This window comes from Helobdella robusta, assembly GCF_000326865.2.
Source record: "Helobdella robusta unplaced genomic scaffold HELROscaffold_73, whole genome shotgun sequence".
Classification (NCBI taxonomy): Eukaryota; Metazoa; Annelida; class Clitellata; order Rhynchobdellida; family Glossiphoniidae; genus Helobdella; species Helobdella robusta.
The window spans coordinates 47,973-69,166 of record NW_008705415.1 but is presented as its reverse complement, the minus strand read 5'-3'; the positions used below and the strand labels follow the sequence as shown (position 1 = coordinate 69,166).

Here is a 21,194-nt window from a genome sequence, read left to right as displayed (position 1 = left end):
CAATCAATCAATCAATCAATCAATCAATCAATCAATCAATCAATCAATCAATCAATCAATCAATCAATCAATCAATCAATCAATCAATCAATCAATCAATCAATCAATCAATCAATCAATCAATCAATCAATCAATCAATCAATCAATCAATCGTAGAATACCCCAGTAACGACGACCCATTTAAAAAATCAAGCGCCAAATCAACGCGACCGACGATATCTAGTGTTTTTGTTCCACCCCTAGCAAACAAAACGAAATTTTGGAACCATCAACAACAACAGCAGCAGCAACAACAACAACATCATCATCAGCAGCAACAACATCAACAACAACAAACACAAAAAATGCATTACAGTTATGAGAGATATCCAGAGAATGTTGTCGAGGCTTTTGCTGAATTTAACTTATTTTCTGGTTGGGCTGTTTGTTTGTTTGTGTGTGTGCGTGTGTTTGTTTGTGTGTGCGTGAGTACGAACGTACGTGTTTGCGTGTGTGTAACGTGTGTGTGTGTGTGTGTGTGTGTGTGCGTACGTGTGCGTGTGCGTGTGTTTGGTTGCTTGTTGTACTGGCTGACATGAAATCATTATTTATAAATCGAGATTATTTCACCAATGATCTAACAATTGTGTTAATTTATAAATCACACACACACGCACGCAAATACACACAAACGCAAACACACGCACACAGACAAACAAACACACACACTACAAAACACACAAAAGGTTCCTTGAGCATGAAATTATTCGTGACGTCACCAAGGTCTATGGGTACAGTCGTTCAGCGGATCACCTTCTTTATGATTTTTGGTTTGACGTCATTCTGCTCTGACCTAATTTCAGTTTGACCAGATTTTGGATTGACCTTGAACTAGTTCATCTATGACCTTCACCTAATTTTGATGGCATTGTGAAGAGGATGACGACGACGATGATGACCGATAAACAAATTTCAATAACTTAGTATTGTGATGTTATATACATTATTTAACATATTCAACATACGTACATACATACATACATACATACATACATACATACATACATACATACATACATACATACATACATACATACATACATACATACATACATACATACATACATACATACATACATACATACATACATACATACATACATACATACATACATACATACATACATACATACATACATACATACATACATACATACATACATACATACATACATACATACATACATACATACATACATACATACATACATACATACATACATACATACATACATACATACATACATACATACATACATACATACATACATACATACATACATACATACATACATACATACATACATACATACATACATACATACATACATACATACATACATACATACATACATACATACATACATACATACATACATACATACATACATACATACATACATACATACATACATACTTACATACATACACACAAACATACATACATACAAACCTACACACAAACATACACACCCTTACATACTTACATACATTCATGCACACACGCATACGTAAGGCAAAACAATTCGTATTGCTGAACATTAACTATTCTCACTATTATTATTATAATAATTATTATTAATATCATCATTATATTTATTGTCGTTGTTATAATTAATACTATTATTATTATTAATATATTTAATATTTTTATAAAATGATACTGTAGAATAAAATAATAATATAAATATATATACATATATTTATTTATTTATGCATATATTTATAAAAAAAAGAGAGCTAGAGAGAGAGAAAAGGAGATAGAGAGAGAAAGGAAGAAAGAGATATTCGTAATAACGAAGTTCGCTATATCCGATCTGACGAAAAAAAAAACTCTGACGTAACGTGTTTCAATTATATTTAATGAAACAGATATTGTATGTGTTATATATATAAACATATATATATATAATATGTATATGTGAATATATATATATATATATATATATGTATATGTGAATATATAAATATATATATATATATATATATATAATCAGATATTTTCCAGCTAGAAATAGGATGGCGAAATTTTTTCCAGTTTTCTTTACACATCTGCGCGCGTAATATGTCGTTAGCATTTTTCCAAATTATTTAAATAAATTCACAAATAAATATTTTAATGACGTTTTAAGGTGTTTCTTTTCGAGTCCAAGTGTAAATACACAAACTAGCTTGTACATACTTACCGAAAAAAGTGATACATGTGGATGTGTGTGTGTATGTTGTGTGAGTGAGTGTGTGTGTTGTGTGTGTGTGATTTTGTAGTAGTTTAATTTTGATTTGTAGCTGCTATTGATGAAGATGCTACGGACAGACAGAAGTTGTTCAAGCCGGTTATAATATATTAGTTATATATGTAAAACTTTACGACATAATATATATAATATTATGATATATTACCTCTGTATTTTGCTATGTTAAATACATGTATATAGAATTCATTATATATGGCCAAATATAACTACATGCCTGATCAATAAACGTAATGAAAATATCAACCAAACCGTCTGAAATAGAAAATATTCAACAAAAAATAAAGTATTAAAAATACGGCAAACATGAAAAATCTATTTAAATATACTGAAGTACTTAATAAAATTAAATTAAAATATCACTAATTATCTATACGCTTACTTTAGCTACTAAAATTAAGCGCCTCATTATTTGGCTAAGTCGCCATTTAAAATTATACTAGATTTTAAAATTAATTAGTAAATTGCCGAAATGGCAGATTGTAACTTTTTAAAGTTGTTTTAATACTTTCCGAAACTGCAAATTAATTTAAAAATGTTTACTCTAACGGTTTTTGCATTTATTTCCATTTTTTACGCCGCATATGGTAGCCAAAATTGTGATAAGGTTTGTATGTTGCTTTTTTAATAATTGTGAGAATCTTCTCAGCTTGCCATTTTTATTTAAATTTTACAAACTCGTTTTTTCATAGTTTACAACAATAAAATTTAATTAGAATTCGGATAAATAATATGATTAATTTGATCAATTTGAAAGTCTGACTTCATGTTTCAATACACTGAGTGTGATCAAGATGGTAACAGGTGGAGAGTTTCCATCCCTAAGACAAGTAGATGTGCTAATTATTCACTAACTTTACCAGTTCGGGGCAAAAAGTGCAGTAAGTTAAGTTTCTATTGATTACATTTAATTTATTTATAAAATAAAATATCTGATTATTTGTTTGCCATGAAAATTGATATTAATGTCTCTCTCTATTTTCTATTCATCTATCTATTGTCTTCTATACTATACTATACTATAGTCTATAATACTCTATCCTATGGGAATTTTATATTAATTGTTTAATTCTAGTAGTAAATTGCATAATTTACAACTGAACCTTATTTAAAATTTATAAAAAGTATTAAATAATAGAGTAAGATTATTTAACATGTAATATTTCATCAAACACATTTCTAAAAAAATTTAATTGAAATTTTTCTGTAAGATTTCACATGCGAATCTGGCCACTATTTGGACATTGAGGATCAAGAGTGTAAAAAGTGCCCTAGTGGTACATTTTCATTGGGGGGTGGAGTCAGATATGATGATTGGCAGGTCATGCCTAATCATTTTACTGTCAGGATGGAAAAACATCCATCTCTTTATTTGTTCAGTGAGAGCGAAAAAGTGAATTGCACTGGGTTAGCTGAGAATTTTGAATTTTCAAAATGACTTTTTGAAGTACTGCTGGTTCATCCATGTACATTTCTTTTTCACTTTTAGTGGTTGGGTGGCTTCTGGAAAGTATCTAATAGCCAATGTTACTGGCTGTCCAATGTCCTTGACTTATGAAGCAGAGTTCGTTAGAAAAGGTCATGTCACTTTCACCTACGAAAACAATGACGATGGTTCCTGGTTTGGATTTCAGGTTGTTCAGCATTTGTTTGTTTTTTTGTTGTCATTGTTTTTTAGAGTTTTTAGTTAAACTTTTCTTCTGAAAATTAGGAATAAATTAAAATGAATTATATTTATTTTTGTCCTTAGTTAGAAAATGAAAGGTGTGAAAGAGTTAGTAACCTGGCCGGGGGTCTCTCAAAAAGTTTAAAAAAAACCGAGGAGGGAAAGTTTTCACTGAGGAGGATCGATATTGCACCTGGATTAAACAGGTGAACCTAGTGATGGGGATGAAGATGATGGTGATGATTGTGATGATGAAGGGGAAGTGATTTTGATAATGATAACGACGATTTTTCTTTGAAGATGATGAAGAGGAAATGATTTTGATAATAATAACGACGATAGTGATGTGTTTTGAATGATGACGACGACGTTCACCAGATTGATTTGGACAGTATTCCCAATCCCGAATGACGGAATGGATAGGGAGCGAGTTAAGCTGAAGAAGTACATCAAGATCAAGTTCATTGAAGTTCAAGGTCATTATCATTGGTGTCAATATTCATCAGCTTTGGTATTATCATTGGAGATAATGATATCTGATAATTTGATATCATTTGTATGCTAAACGAAGATTGATTGTGTCATCATTACATGTTCTTTATAATGATGAGGATGGTAATGTTTGTTTCATTTTCAGGAATAGCGTTTACATCTGAATGCACTCCATGTAGAGCAGGCCTGTGAAATGATGTTTTTTTTCTCTCTCACATCATTCTCAACATCACCATCATCACAGTCTTCACCATCATTGTCACGTCGTTTATTATTATCTTCATCATCTTACTCACCATAATCATCTTATTCATCTTCACCATCATCTTCAGGAACATTTTACTCATCATCACCACCACCATCATCATCGTCATCATCATTGATATTATTCATCATCACTATCAGGGACATACAGTACGGAGGGCCAACAAAAATGCGAGCCATGTGATTCCAACACTTACTCACTGAGGCTGGCCAGTAGCTGTGTACCATGCCCTGCTCATCAGTATTCGGGTGAGTGAGATGATGATGGGCTGTGCTGCTGCTGATGACGATGATGGTAATGATGATAATGGTGTCATCTTCACCATCAAACAGAGTCAGAATCTGAAAGATGCTTGGACAGGCCAAAATGCACAGATGCTGATTACTATCAGTCCTACACTTCTTGCGATTCAAATGGAAAGGTGGTGACGACGACGATGATAATTTTTTGATAATGCTGATAGTGGTGGTGATGATTAAAAAAGAGTGACAAGTATGCATCTATTGATGTTAACCCTTGTGCATCATCACACAACCAGACTTCTGTTGTGTATAAATGGAATGAGAACAAAATATGCGACCCTTTAAAATCCGGATCGGTTAAGTTGCCGGAGCCTGGAGCCCTGGAGGATTGCTCTCCCTGTAACCCAGGAACCCAACTCGTTAATGGCAGCTGCAGGTACTACGTCTGTGGCTTCGACGATGAAGATGATGATGAAGATCCGTACCGTTATCATCATTTTCATTCGTGTTATCTGTATTCATCATCATTTTAATAATTTCAGCTTCTGTCCTAAGAATTATTTTTCATCCGGAAAAAAAGACGAGGCGTGCCGCGAGTGTCCGTCCTCGACGTCGCCACAAATAGGGATGTACATAAACTCGTGGCAGAATGTCATACTGGCCGATTGGAACATCACTACTCAGTGCATTCCCGCCAATGGTTAATTGTTTGTGTTTGGCCAGTTGGTTAGCTGGTTGGTCAACTGGTTGTTAAGAAATTTTGTTGCTGGCTAATTCATTCACTTATTTGAATCTTTCATTCTATCATTTGTATTCTCCATTCATTAAACAATTAATCAATCCATCATCAGACTATCATGATAAAAACTGTTACCACAGCAATGGAATCGGATTGCTCTCAGAAGGATGGATGGATCGTGGAAAAGGATTACGTGAAAACGACAGCAGGAAACAGTCCGTCGTCATTCCTCCTCCTCAACATCAACATCCCTGGATTTAGGTACAACAACAATCGAAGATCAACATCAACATCGTCGTCATCATCGTCTGTCTACTCATTTGGTCGCCACAACAACAACAACAACAATAATTATTATTCTTCTGATGGTGATGACGATGACGACGGCGACTCTGATAATGATGACGACGACGATGCTGTTGGTATGCGTAAAACTGGTAGATCCAAGAGGAAGTCATACAATGGTGGTGATAGTGAGAATAAGAATAGTAACAATAACAAGCCAGTGGCTTATGTGTCATTTGTATTTGAGACTATTTGTACAGATGAGTGTACACTTTTCTTCATACAGGTTTCGTGTCTGTACGCCCTTTTGTTTTTGTTTACTCATATTGCACAATTCCTCACTTTGCATTCGTTCTTATCGTGCAATTTAACTTTGTATTTGAAGCTGTCACATGTGCATGTCAGTATGTAAAGCTGTATTAAATTAAGTTCTAATTTATGTATATGTTGAAAACCATTTTGAACATTAGTTTTACTAATGCAAACCACCTTCTAGAAAGTTGGCAGAGAAGCTCTGAAAGTGGTTGAGTCATGGTCTGGTGGTACGCAGAAGCAGAAATTCACGTTTGTAGTTATTTTATTTTTCACTCGTTACTGTGTTCTGCTAATACTACTTTCATTAGGGATCTGTTTGAAAGAATGTTCTTTGTATGTTTATTTAAAAAGTACTGTTATACTGTTGTGTTTGTAACTGTTTGTTGCTAATTTTGCATTTAAATCAGTCTCTGCTATCTAAGTATCAGTAGTTTGTAACATACTGTAACTGCTTACTGTTTATTGTTATCAGTATCACAATTCGTTTACAAATCTTCAGTAATATAGTAATCACTACTACAATGTGTTACAATTTTGTAACTAACTAACTTTCAATAAGATAGTAATTACTACTGAAAAATGTCATGCAGGCTTCCCATCTACACAACGAGGAACATAATGTTCTCCTGGACATTTCAACAGTCACCTCTCCCATCCTCATTATCTTCATCTTCCTCCTCATCTTCATCATTTTCCTACCCATCTTCATCTTCTCGGGAGGTTGATAATCTCTTGATGAATATTCTGCCATCTATGGAGAGGAAGACTCAAGAAGCCAGGCTGTATTCGATAAATATTACAAATACAATTGCTGGTGGGGCCAGTGACTGTGAGGCTTGCCCCCAAGGAGTCACCCATGATGGGTCAGTGCAAACAACTGCTTACATACCCACTTGCTTACGTGCACACATACATATATTTTTACAATATTCTATAAATTCTACTGAATGTTTGGCGTTAATATGTTTGTAGTTCGTTTTTTCGATTTTTCTCACTAAAGTCTTTTGGTGAACGTTTAGTTTATTAAAATTCAAAATAAACTTATTTTCCGAATTCAAACATTCGGTAGAATTTATAGAGTATTGTAAAAATTATGGTCTATTACCAACATTTACATACATATATGCAAACAGAAACGTACAAAACATGTTCAGGTACACATACAAACCTAAACATACAAAAATGTACACATACAAAGCATGTGCATACAAAGCCGAACAAACACGCGTCACATACAAACAGCACAAACGCATACACACTTTCAGTTGTATTCCATGCTCCGTTGGGCACTATGTGGACCCTGATAGCCTGACTTGCAAACCCTGCCAGGGCAATACCATCCTATCTCAAAATTTTGATGGTTGGGGCGCCGAGGCATGTGTCAAATGTGGGGAGGGACTTAGGCAGTTTGAGCACGATGTCTGTGTCACTGATTGCACTTACAAATCGCCTAGCAGTAACAACAGCTATGATTTCAGGAGTCTTAGTGGGTCAGTTGCTGTCCTGTGTTGGTGTTGTTAGCAAAAAATCCTTTTTTAAGCATTCAAAAACCAGTTAAACACACAACACAATAACCATCCTATTGAGACAACCATCACAATGAAATTACCATCACATTGAAACAACCATCACATTGAAACAACCATCCAATCACAGGCCGAGGCTACTTCAAGGGCCACACCTCTTTACCACGAGCGGCTACAGGTATTTTCATCTCTTCAATATCTCTCTCTGCAGCGACCAACGCAAGGTTACAGGAAACCCAGCAGCTACAGTGGCCGCTACTTCTTCGCAGGTCGTGTCTGGCAGTTCACTCGCCTATTGCGCTTCTAATTTCACCATTAAGGATGATGAGGTTTGACTTTTTCAATTTTTTTTTTGGTTTTTTTTTTATTTTTTCGACAATTACATTCAAAATTCCTACTCTATTTTGTTATTATTTTTAATAATTTAACTTTTTTAAATATTTAAATTTCAAATTTCTTGAAACAGGATTCGTTGGAAATGCCAACCAATGACGGCCAGTATGTCTCTATCTGTAGGACGACTGCTCTGCCTGGTGATAAGGGCCTGGTGACTCTTACTAATCCTCTGAGGTCCGTTTGTCTGTGTGTGTGTGTGTGTGCGTGCGTACGTGTGTGTGTGTGTGTGTGTAATGTGTGTGTGTGCGTGTGTGTATGTGATGTTTATCTGTGTGTGTGTGTGTGTGTGTGTGTGTGCGTGTGTGAAATGGATTCGAATATTGTTTACAAAACAGTTTTGGGGATAGACTAGAAATGGTGACAGATGAACGAGATTCTAACATGAGTAAACTCATCAAGGCTGCCAACTTTCAATTTAATGGCAAGTTGTCTGTCTGTCTGTTTGTTTGTTTGTTTGCTTGTTAGTTTATTTGTTTGTTATTGATGTTGTTTGTTTGTTTGTTTGTTTGTTATTGATGTTGTTTTTTGATTGTCTTTTAGTTTGGACAAGAATGTTCAATATTTAATTCAACAGATGACGCCAAGGAAGTTTATTTCATCTACAAGTCAGACCAGTAAGTTGCAGTTCTTCAATCTTTTCCTGTTGTAATCTCTCTGCGTTTATGTACTCTCTCTCTCTCTCTCTCTCTCCCTCCCTATCTCTCTCCGTTTTCTCCTTTTCTTTCTTTCTCTCTTAACAATCGTCTCTTTCTCTCTTTTTCTAGACATCTGTCTGTTACATTTTTTGTAAATCCAGATTGACAAGAGCTTGCAAATCGGGTCGTACCACCATCATCATTCTTCGCTGTAACATGGGCGGTGGACCCCAGCAGTCAGACAAAGAGGAATTAGTTTTACCGCCTGACTGTCCGGATGGCACGTGTGACGGGTGTAACTTTGTGATTCTATGGAAGACCAAATCTGCTTGCCCCATCTGCACTGAGGAGGATTTTGAGGAATTCAGTGGCGAATGTGTTGGTGGCAGGCAGGAAGTTATGAAGAAGACTAATGGGTTTTTTTATTTCTTCGGTTTTAATTCCAGTTTCAATAACGATTGTATCGTAATCATTATCACCACCACCATCATCATCACTGTTATCATAGTTGTAATCATTATCATCAGGAGATGTGTAGTGCCATCATCAGTGGTGATGACGAGGGTGGAGGAGTGCAGTCCGCTATGGTTCTTCAAGTCCACTTCTCCTCTTTGGGTCAGTTTGTTTATTTGTTGCTGTTGTCGTTGCTGCTTCTGCTGCTGCTGATGATGATGGTAATGATGATGGTGGTGATGGTGGCGATGATTACAAATAGAATAATGATGATGATGATAATAATGATGGTGATGTCTGCACTGCTCTCCAGATGAAGGTGCTCATTATACTGGTGCCTGTGTTCCTCTTCATCGGACTCCTGTCCATCGTCATCCTAATCTACTGCTGGAACAAAAACAGAAAGTTGCCATTTGCTACTAATTTGCCATTTACTATATTTGCCACTGTGTAACAAGTGTGTAACAAATCAATCAAAAATGACCCTTGCCCAAGGTTGCAGTACAAGTACATGAAGCTGGTGGAATCGTCAAGCCACGCCAGAGATGGCATGGAGCTGCCTGGTGTCGACTCGTGTGGCATTGATGAAGGCGAGGAGGAGGAGCAGTTTGACGCTATTGAGTTCAAGTCTGCAGCTGGGCGTAAGAAAAATTCATTCTTCGGAAAGATAACTGGCAGCGGAAGTGGCGGGAATATTGCTGGTGGTGGAAATAATATCGTTGGATCGATGGTTGGAGTGAGTAGGAAGGTCGGTTGGTTGGTCTCTTGCTGGTTGGCTGGCTGGCTGATTGGTTGGTTGGTTGGTTTGTTGGCTGGTTGATTGGTCGGTCGGTTGGTTTGTTGGCTGCTTGGTTGGTTGGCTGATTGGTTGGTGAATAATAATAATAATGATAATAATAGTAGTAGTAGTTTTACTGTTTCCTTTCAGACTCCAAGTTACTATGAGAGCGGAGATAGGGATGAGAGAATGGCCCTGACCTAATTATGGTGGAATAGATTCCCATAGTCTGGTTTACAATCAATTTACAGGTAAACTTTTACTACAGTTACAGGTAATTAGCAGGTAAATTGTAATGACGACCTGACTGGATAATTAGATGTATTTAAATGTATTGCTTTCACTCAATCAATCAATCAATTGATTAATTAATTAACTCAGTTAATTGATTTACTCAATTAATTTTTCATTTATTTGTTATTTAATTTTTTAAATTATTTGTCTCTTTATCGAATTTGGTTTGTATAAAGTTATGAAATGGAATTTATGGTGAGAAAAATGTACACATTTGGCTTGTATGACCCGTATGTATTAGCGCATTGAGTAGAGATTGTTGTGTGATGAAAGTAGAATATTCCATTGTGATTGGTTGAAATGATAAAACGAAAGGATGACGTGATTGGTCGATGCAATATATTGATAAGGTCATCAATGTGTTGGTCCAAAATGTGATTGGTCGATCTAGCAAGTTGAACATATATGATATGATTGATTGGTATATATATATATATATATATATATATATATATATATATATATATATATATATATACATGTGTTTGTGAGTGTGTGCGCGCGCGCGTGTGTGTGCGTATGTATGTGTGTTTATGTCTCATACCTACAACTTCACAACGTTTCATTATAGAGTGTGATCATTATTTATACGCTATTTATATGATATTGTTGCATATTTATCTATATACGATATGTAATATTGTTTTAATATATACAATTATACATATATATATGTATATATATATATAACATATGTTTCTATACTTTTTTATGTTTTGTTGATGTTGTTTAGGTTGCATGTGTTAATTTAAATGAAATTGTATAGCATTTATTTGAGAATCTACCTTACATATGTGTGTATACTAATATACACATGTGTATAAGTGTGTGTGTATATATATATATATATATATATATATATATATATATATGTATGTGTATAAATATAGTATATTCATACAGTTCCAGTTTTAGTCATTTAATTTATTCCATCACTCATTCCTTCTACAAAAATGTTTTCTTCTGCATGTTTGTTTGATACTCTTTTATTTCATTTTTGTTTGACTTTCTTCCAGTTTTTTACTATCATTCATTCATTCATTCATTCATTCATTCATTCATTCATTCATTCATTATGCATCCGTTAAATCAAAAGACAAAACATTTCTTGGCATATTTATTACTACATTTTTGTCGCATCTATACCGCACTGTACAATACTATATATTATACATGCTTGGTATAACGGTATTGTATGGTATTATAATAATTATATTATTATTGATATTATTCTCATTGTTGCTATTGTCTGTGTGTATTTTTATTTAACGTTGTGAATTTCTACTGTTAAGCCTATTTCTATCTAAGATGAATCTCTGGATATGTATCCTATGTATTAATGATATATGAATGCGTATCTGTGTGTGTTGCATTTGTTTAATTTTTGAAAGATTATACATTATAGCTTCTTTAGTGTCACTAATTAATCACCTAACTACCTAAACTAAAGGCTGATATTAATCTAAGTAGTTTTTAAATCAAAAAGGTTTTAAACATTTTTTCTGTGTTGTTTTTCTGTTATAATATATATATATATCCTTCATATTTTTGTCATTGCTTTTACTAGATGTTGTTAGATTTGACATTTGAATTATTTTATAAAATTAACTAATCCAATTGTAATGTAATCCAATTGTAAAATCCAAATGATCGAATGCGTTTATTTATGTACTAATCTATGTACTAATCTATTGTTGAATTGTTAAAATAAATAAATAAATGTTATCTGATAGATGATATTAATTTTATTATTTATTTAGTTAATTATTTAAATGTATTTGGCACCGAAATTAAAGGCCGGATGATATACAGTTAATCATCATTATTTCCTATTCTTTGTGATGTATAAGTTACGGTGAAAATGTATCTAAAACAATCACACACACCTACATACAGATAGATAAACACACACACACAGACATACATGCACGTATAGATAGATAAACACACACATACACACGCACATACAATACAATACACCATATGTAGAATGTGTGTATTCTGGTTTTATTTTTCTCTACTTTCATGTTAAATTTATACGAGAATGAAAGAATATTCAATTATTATCATTATTAAACAGGAGGCAAACGAATCGATTTATACATTCTCAATCAGTCAATCAATCAATCATCCAATCAATTAATCAATCATCCAATCAATTAATTAATCGATCATATATTCAACTGCTCAATTAATGCTAACTAGAAGAATCATAAAAAAAACTTGAATAACGAACATTAAGTTAGCCATTAATATGTTTATCGTATTTAACCATCTAATCTAAGGCACTTACACATATACACAAGATAGAATTAAATACCAAGAATTGTACGCTATACAAACAATACCAGAGCTAAAGTATGTGTGATTACACAAACATGTACGCATACATATGTATGTATTATATATTTCCATTATATGTATAACTATACACACGAAGAACATTTAGAGATTCAGGCGTCAATATACACACACAAATACATATACGTACATACAAAGTGAACATACAATACAATAAACATTGTATACGTACATACAAACATACATATGTACACTAAAAGCTATCGTATTCATTGTTTTATATACAAAACATTTAGAAACAGCTGCATGGTTTGATAAGCATATGCTATATATACATATATATTTATAATATATATATATATATATATATGTGCCTTATAATACAGGCAGATAAATATTGGTGAATAATTTCTCATATAGAAACAACAAGCAAATGAAATATGGATTAATAATTACTAATAGCAAAAAAGTAGCAATGTTCATTTTAGAGTTTTGTTTATTTAAATTCATTTTATTTAACAAAACGTTTAATGCCATGTAATGATTACAAAGCCAATCAATCGTTGGTTTTTATAATTAATTGGTTGATTAATTAATTAATTAATCAATCAATTAACTAATTAATGAGATTATGTTAATGTCATTAATGCAAATATGAAAACAAAATATTGATAAGTCTACCTAGTTAATGCATCTTGTCAACAAATTAACATATAAACTAAGCAAATCTATCCACCTAACTAATCTACCAAAACATTCAATCAATCAATCAGATGTCTTGACATTCAATCAATCGGTCAGTTGATCAACTAGTCAGACAACTTTACAATAGAAAAGTAGGTAAGCATTTTGTTGTACGTAGGTGTTCTGTAGTAAATCTTCGATATTCTCAATGTAATGCACGGTTTCGTCGTCAACTAGATGCCACGTTGATTGGTTACTGCATATCAACGCCCTGTAGTGACCTGTTCGTATGTGTGTGTGTTTGTTTGTGTGTGTGTATGTGTGTGCAACGATACGATGAAGTGTGTGTGTGTGTGTGTGCAACGATACGATGAAGATGCTTACGGACAGCAAGAAAGGTAAAAAGTAACAAGAGATAACAAGGACGGCCGCGAGAAGAACTACCTTCCGATGTGTTGCGATCATCGCGAGAAGAAGAGTGCAATATGACGGCATACAATCGGTGCATGATCTTGATACCATCTTGACCTCTACGACATCGCATCGTTAACGAACCCACATCCATTGGCCTACTGGTCAGTCTAACTTTGGTCACCAATTTAGACGTAGTAGCAGGGATGTGCGAATTTGTGGTGGGTTCGATCGATTGGACTTGAAATTTCATGAGTTGTATCACGAGGTACTCAGGTATTCGTGTGATTGTCGTTTGTCTGACGCATGATAAGGAGGCTGTGTGTGTGTGTATGTGTATGTTTACGCTTGTGTATGTGAGTCTGTAAAAAAACTTTGTTTGTACACATATATGTAGAAGTGTGATAGAAACATGTTATATTCATTATTATACTCATCTATCATCAGCAAATGAATCAATAAATAATAATTTATTTAGAATGTGATAACCCAATGGCGAGCGTGATCGAGAGTCAAGGTTAAGAACTTCATTTGACCCCAGATTGAACTTTGACCCGTCAACAACGGCGCCGCCATCGTTTTTCTTAATGGGAGACAACAGATCGAGCATTGTGTGGTTATCAAAAGCTGGTAAGGTTCCCTCATTACTCACTGGTGACGAGGCTAAAACATTATCTCTGCTGCTGCTACTGATTAGCGATCTTGATCTATTTAAATCTTTATTTGGGGTCATGCTGGAGACACAAAATTGGCAGACATTTCCATTGGAATCAGTACTGACGCTATCTGCAACCGTCAGATTTTGTAGGCACTGTTCGATAGAGACGATTCTAGAATCATCTGCGGGAACGGCAACGGGTAGAACCTTAAAAACATCCGTCGTCGCGGAAATCTGGCGACAACGAATGCAACGATTTGAGAATGATAACTGCCCTGTAAATAGATCATCTATGATTGTTGTGGCTGCTGTTGTGGCTGTTGTAGTTGAATTGTAGTTGCTGTGTCGTTCTTCGATGTTAGAGCATGTAGCAAGAGTGATGGGAGCCTGTTGTTTGTAGAGCAGCCAGTCAAGATCAGCTAATGTGAGTTCGTGTTCTAGTGCTGCTGCTGTTGTTGTCGTTGCTGATCGTAGCTGTTGAAAGGTAATATGATATAGTAAGAATGATTACTCAAACATGTCAATCAATCACTCTATCAATCAATCAATCAAGCAATCAATCAATCAACCGTCATCGTTTATACCAGCATACCTGAGCTTGATGGTACTCTTTCAACAGTGCAATCGTACTTAGGTCAGGATCATTGTACTTAGATTGTAAGTACACATGCTCCTTGTAAAAGGCACTTCTTCTGTGTAAGTCTGTATTTGTACGTGTGTACATTTGTACAAGTTTGTATATGAACGTTTCTTCATGTATTTCTATTGTATACCCACACATGTCTGCATACACTTGTATTTTTATAATAAATAATAAACAAAATAGAAAGCAAAATGAAGAAATACCTTGGGCCTCTGGTATCCTGGACACAATCTGACTCAACCTATTCAACATCCACATCAGCATCTCAGCCACATCTTGCTCTTCTTGCTTCTCTCCACTCCCCGGCAGCTGCAGCAAACGACAACCACTACCGCCACTGATGTCAGTAAAACTACTTGTTACATCTGCATTCCTAACTAATTTCATTGAGTAGGTTTGATGAGCCCCACCAGCAAAAACATTTGATGCCACCTTGCGGCCGTTGTGGTTGCTGATGTTGCTGCTACTACTACTGCTGCTACTACTACTACTACTACTGATTATTGGATAATTTTTAGATAGAAGAGCTAATCTAAGATTAGTAGTGTCGACTGGGATTGGTGATTTTTGAGATGAAGACAGAGGATTATTGAAACTTGGATCTGGATTGGTTAGGGCAGCAAAAACGTTGATGACTTCACTTAGAATCTGGTTGTCTGTCCGCATGTGACCTGAAATTCTCATTAACTCTGTCACTAGCTTATCAGTTCTGGATAGGGCCTGGATGACACAGTTGAAAAAACAAAGGTTCTCCATATTATTCTTCAAACCACGAGGTTGAAACATTAAGTTCAACTGAAGTTGTTGTTTCTGTTGTAGTAGTTGTTGTTGCTGCTGCTGTGGCTGTTGTTGGGCAATAGGTCTAAGGAAAACATTGGCAGAATGCACCTGGTTCTCGTTGCTCATTTCATTATGTATTGGAGGCCTCGGACGAATAGATGAAATCAGCCTTTGTCTCCAAGATGATGGAGATAGGAAAGAAAATTGATTTTCTACTTTTTGGTGATGGTTGACAACGTGATTTGACTGAATTTTTGATGGGGTTGGTTTTGGCTGCCGTTCAAAAGGATAGCTCAATTTATCAGCAACATCAGGGGCAAATTTTAAGCAGATTTTACTGGCACTATCTGACTGTTTGATTAGTGTAATGTTAGGTGGGGGCATGTTTTCGTCGCATTCATCATCACTCATGTCATCAATTTTCAACAATTTTGTAGTGGATGGTTTTATTTGAGGCTTATATATGGATTGATGATGTATGTTGATGGCTGACGGCTTGTTCTGAAGGTTTTTGAAATTTTGCTCTGCTTGCACTCTTTTATTTTTATTCACTCTATCCACTGATTCTTGATGTTCCCCAAACTCTTTGTACCAGTCGGTAATCCAATAAAACCAACATCTTTAGATATGAAAAATGAAAAAAAAAAAAAATAAATCAACATTTTTTTTTAGAAAAGTTTAAATCAATCCTCATCCGTAAATGAAAAAACAAAATTTGAATAAAAACAAAACGACATCCTAACTAATGACACTAACTGACCCTATCTGAGCAGCGTGACAAACAAGGAGAGTGCCAATGGTGCATAGGATCATAGTGCACAGGAAGTATGGGAAGTGATGAAACCACACCAGGAATGCAATGATAAACAGGATCATGCATTCCTCCATCCATATTTTTACTTTTTCATTGGGTCTCCTAATCAATTATTTTTTTAATAATAATAATAATCATTATGCTATTGTGATTATATTGTATATATATATATATATATTTTATATTCAGTGAATCCTGAATGTGACAAAATTTGAATCTAAATAAAAATTATTTTTGTACTAACAGTACAGTAAAACTTATTGAACTGTAGTATTACTAAAAAATTATGAAATAACAAATAAAATCATTAATTAATTCAATTAATATGGCTGGTAGGCAAACCTGGTGACATAAAGTCTGTCCTTAATCCTTTGATCTATGACAGCATAAACTACAACCTCTAACAAATAACTCGCCAAAGTGGGGGAAAACAACGAAGAGAGCCAACCTAACAAAAACATTTCGAACCTATTTTTAATGAATTATTTTTAGGTAGGTTGTTAGGATTTTTGGTTTTCCTAGTCCTAAGGCCAAGCAGTCAACATGCACAGCCACGGTCAGTGCGACCCATGTATTGCAATTTTACAGCCGCGAAACATCACTTCGTTGTGGAAATTAATAAAATTGTTTAATTTTTTTTAATTTTAAAAGAAACTTAAAACAAATTTAGAATTCTTTTTAAATAAAATTTTAAAATTTCGGCCAATTTCGCGAAGCAAGCTGAAAACAATTAAATGAAATCAAACTACGGAAAGCCGATGTAATTAGACAAATTAATTATTTGTCTAGCTTAAGGTAAATATGTGTTTTTAAATAAAAGTTTTTATTTGTTTTAATAAAAACTATTTAATTTCTTGCAAAATTTAAAAAATATTCTGTCTAACACGGCATTAAAAAAAAATAAACTCATATAACTACTAAACATTACAAACACATAAAATATAAATAAATACAGACCCATGCGCGCATACAAACACACATATGCAAACAAATTTGCATACACATACAAACACACAAATACAGTTGTATACACATACACAACACTATACAAATTTCACAAAATGCACACATGTGTTATACCGTTGAAAATGTGCTACACATACAATACATTAATATACACACACATATACTTACTTGTATGGTTATATATTTATTTATTCTATATTATATTCTATAGTATATTATATATATATAGCATGTATATATATAAATATATATACACATACAAATGCGTGTATATACTGATAATTTATGCACCATAAGCTTTTAAATGTGCAGTACTATTACATGCTTATTATCTTTCATTCTGTAAAACATAATTGTCCTTTTTATCTGTTTTTAATTGGATTAAATTTGCGTTCAGAGATACTGATATTATGATTATTTCATATTTTTAATATACTTTGATCAATTATAAGATGAGAATTTATGAGAAAATGTATGAAAAAGTTGGATTAAAGTGATCGTTTGATGATTTTTTAAAAATGAAGTTTACCTATGAATTTTGTGCTTACCTTGATTAATTAGTTTAAAAACTAAAAATGGATTTAATTTAAATTTAAATTTGATTTATGTTTTTTAAATCAATAAATTCGAGAAATAGTATTTGAAATATTATACATACATTCAATTATTGATTTGTGTGTACTGTTCTAATATTATTATTATTTTAACAAAATTAAGTCCAATTTGAATTAGTGAAAAACTGCGAAAATAGAAAATTTGCTAGACGCTAACTAAACTAAACTAAACTAAAGCTAACTAATCTAAATAAAAAGTAGTTATGACCACTGATCAAAATCACGAAAACGATCGGAGGATTGGGGACGATGCCACATGGAAAATTATCCAAAAAAATACTTTTACTAGGTGGATTAATGAAAGGCTTAAAGTCAGTTTTTTTTCACAATAATTATAATATATTAATATTATTATAATATAATTATATTTTACAAACATCAACAATTAAAAATACTGATTATAAAATTTCATATTAATAAAAACTAAAAAATGTCATTTTATTTTTAATTAATTTCACTATTTTATAGATTGCAGACAAGCACATTGAAAATATTGAGACCGACTTATCAGATGGCTTGAAATTAATAGCATTACTTGAGATTTTATCTGGTAAAAAGTTTCAAAAATACAACAAAAACCCTGTATTTAGACCCCAGAAACTTGAAAATGTTACCATGGCTTTGAAGTTTTTGCAGTCAAATGAAAGAATAAGGATTGTTAACATTGGTAAAATAAATTCATAGATGTCTTTAAATTTTATTAACTCATATATATTTTATATCTTCTGGCTGCATTGTCATTTCTATTTATATCACACAGACACACATAACAAAGACACACACATAACAAACAAACATACATGACACACGCACACGCACGCACACATACACATGCTATTATAAAATAACAGCATCTATAAAAGTTACTAAAATAATTTGTCATCAGAAAAAAAAACCATTACAGACAGTACAGACATTGTGGACCACAACTTGAAACTGATTCTCGGTCTGGTCTGGATGCTGATCAACCACTATTCCATCTCCATTCCTAACTGGGGGGATGATGACGACAACGCCGTCGAAGTCAACTCTCAAACTCACAGCAAAACATCAACAGCTTCTCACACGTCAGCAACTACCAACAACGAAATCAGCCCAAAGCAAAAGTTATTATTATGGATTCAGAATAAAGTTTATGATATTAAAATTTCGAACTTCACCACTGATTGGCACGATGGCAGAGCCATTGGGGCTTTGGTGGATGGAATAGCTCCCGGTAAAAAATTATAGTTATAATTTTCAGTTATATTATAATAATTGTAGTAGTTATCGTTTTGTTTATGCTTAGTTGTGTGATAATAATTTTCATGAATGTGTTTGTGATAATTGTGTTTGAAGTTATGAACAGCAATAATAGTTGTTGTTGTAGTAGTAGTAGTAGTAGTAGTTGTAGTAGTAGTAGTAGTAGTAGTAGTAGTAGTAATAGTAGTAGTAGTAGTAGAAGTAGTTGTAGTAGTAGCCGTAGTAGCAGTAGTAATAGAAGTAATAACATTAATAATAATCATTTTTCTCAATAATCTAATTGCTGAATAATTTTGTAATTGAATCAATGGATTGAATGACTATAATATGTAAAGCCTTTGTCTGTATGTGTGTGCGTGTGTGTGTGCGCGTGTGTGTCTGTATGTTTGTGTGTGTGTGTGCGCGCGTGTGTTTGTGTGTGTATAATTTTAGATTAGATCGAGTAACAGTAGTGAAATAGAAATTCATTAACTCATTAACATTCTCTCTCCATCTCACTCTCTCTCTCTCTCTCTCTCTCTCTCTCTCTCTTCTTTTTCATCTTTTTAATTTCTCTCTCTCTCTCTCTCTCTCTCTCGTTTACTCTAATCGTTTGAAAATAAATTTAATTTTTAGATAAGTTCAACATATTGAACATTATTATCAAATTAACTGAACTAGTTAATACGTGTTTTATCCTCACTACAATTACTATCAGTACTACTGTACTACTACTACTACTACTACTACTACTACTACTACTACTACTACTACTACTACTACTGCTACTGCTACTACAATTATTATTTTGGCATTATCGCCTTCAGTTATTTTAATTAAAATTAAATAAAGATTTTGAATAATTACAGCACACACCCACTCTCTTTCTCTCTCTCTCTCTCTCTCTCTCTCTCTATATATATATATATATATATATAGATAGATATATATATACACACTAATCAATTTATCACGTTGCGAATGATATAATTTAACGCGCAACCAATTGTGTGTGTGTATTTGTGTAGATTTGTGTGTATATGTTTGTATGTATGTATATGTGTGTGCATGCATGCATGTGTGCATGTATGTATGTACTGTACGTATTATTAATTTATCACGGTTTGCTTGACTTCGCATTTCCTAATCTGTGCTAAGCTAATTAAATTTAACATGTCAAATAAAGTCAATTATATTTTCGATGTTGTTTTGTTGTTGTGTTGTTATTATTATTATCGTTATTATTATTATTACTATTATTATTATTATTATATTGTGTTATTATATTATATTCAATCTTTCGCTGATAAATATTATTCGGACTGATTATTTTTGCAATAACCTTATAAACTCCGGCATATCATCGTCGTACACTAAGCATTGAATCAATTTTAAGACTAATTAACTCTGGCCGTACTCTCTCGATCCGAATGACGAGCTTCTCAGATTAATACTCTATTTATTGCATTGTTGTGGCAGGATTATGTCCGGATTGGGAAGATTGGAATTCCGGAGACGCAGTGAAAAACGCGGGAGATGCCATGACAGCAGCCGAAGTGTGGCTCGGAGTTCCTCAGGTTATGATGATGATGAATGAATGGATGTATGGATGGATGGATGAATGAATGAATGAATGAATGAATGAATGAATGAATGAATGAATGAATGAATGAATGAATGAATGAATGAATGAATGAACGAATGAATGAACGAACGAACGAACG

General features: G+C 33.5%; 3 protein-coding genes across 3 annotated transcripts in view; 2 read left to right on the top strand and 1 right to left on the bottom strand.

Moving 5' to 3' along the window:
• Positions 1 to 2,742: 2,742 nt before the first annotated feature.
• Positions 2,743 to 10,432, top strand: HELRODRAFT_115999 (hypothetical protein). Its single transcript, XM_009031376.1, has 25 exons — positions 2,743 to 2,899; positions 3,050 to 3,173; positions 3,504 to 3,699; positions 3,782 to 3,926; positions 4,043 to 4,164; positions 4,337 to 4,402; positions 4,570 to 4,638; positions 4,866 to 4,963; positions 5,048 to 5,136; positions 5,254 to 5,393; positions 5,500 to 5,608; positions 5,809 to 5,990; positions 6,186 to 6,267; positions 6,478 to 6,552; positions 7,017 to 7,163; positions 7,539 to 7,803; positions 7,970 to 8,046; positions 8,322 to 8,457; positions 8,844 to 8,988; positions 9,015 to 9,269; positions 9,381 to 9,468; positions 9,620 to 9,711; positions 9,802 to 10,054; positions 10,235 to 10,341; positions 10,376 to 10,432. Exons 1-24 carry the CDS (start codon positions 2,828 to 2,830, stop codon positions 10,286 to 10,288), a joined length of 3,081 nt encoding a protein of 1,026 aa, XP_009029624.1. The 5' UTR covers positions 2,743 to 2,827; the 3' UTR covers positions 10,289 to 10,341; positions 10,376 to 10,432.
• Positions 10,433 to 13,492: 3,060 nt separating this feature from the next.
• On the bottom strand, positions 13,493 to 17,408 carry HELRODRAFT_194303 (hypothetical protein; the record flags this gene model as incomplete). The annotated part of the gene is made up of 7 exons (XM_009031375.1): positions 17,012 to 17,408; positions 16,616 to 16,771; positions 15,279 to 16,474; positions 15,025 to 15,134; positions 14,264 to 14,906; positions 13,808 to 14,092; positions 13,493 to 13,644 (listed from the first exon to the last, which is right to left on the bottom strand). The coding sequence occupies exons 1-7, from the start codon at positions 17,128 to 17,130 to the stop codon at positions 13,493 to 13,495; spliced, it is 2,661 nt and encodes an 886-aa protein (XP_009029623.1). The 5' UTR covers positions 17,131 to 17,408.
• A 1,044-nt stretch (positions 17,409 to 18,452) lies between these two features.
• The window catches only part of HELRODRAFT_181576 (hypothetical protein), a gene marked incomplete at both ends in the record, with an annotated part of 22,634 nt that continues 19,892 nt past the window's right edge, over positions 18,453 to 21,194 (top strand). The window contains 5 exons of the mRNA XM_009031374.1: positions 18,453 to 18,560; positions 18,718 to 18,916; positions 19,154 to 19,316; positions 19,431 to 19,465; positions 20,950 to 21,047. Of these exons, the coding sequence (XP_009029622.1) occupies positions 18,453 to 18,560; positions 18,718 to 18,916; positions 19,154 to 19,316; positions 19,431 to 19,465; positions 20,950 to 21,047 (603 nt within the window). The remainder of the gene's footprint in view (positions 18,561 to 18,717; positions 18,917 to 19,153; positions 19,317 to 19,430; positions 19,466 to 20,949; positions 21,048 to 21,194) is intronic.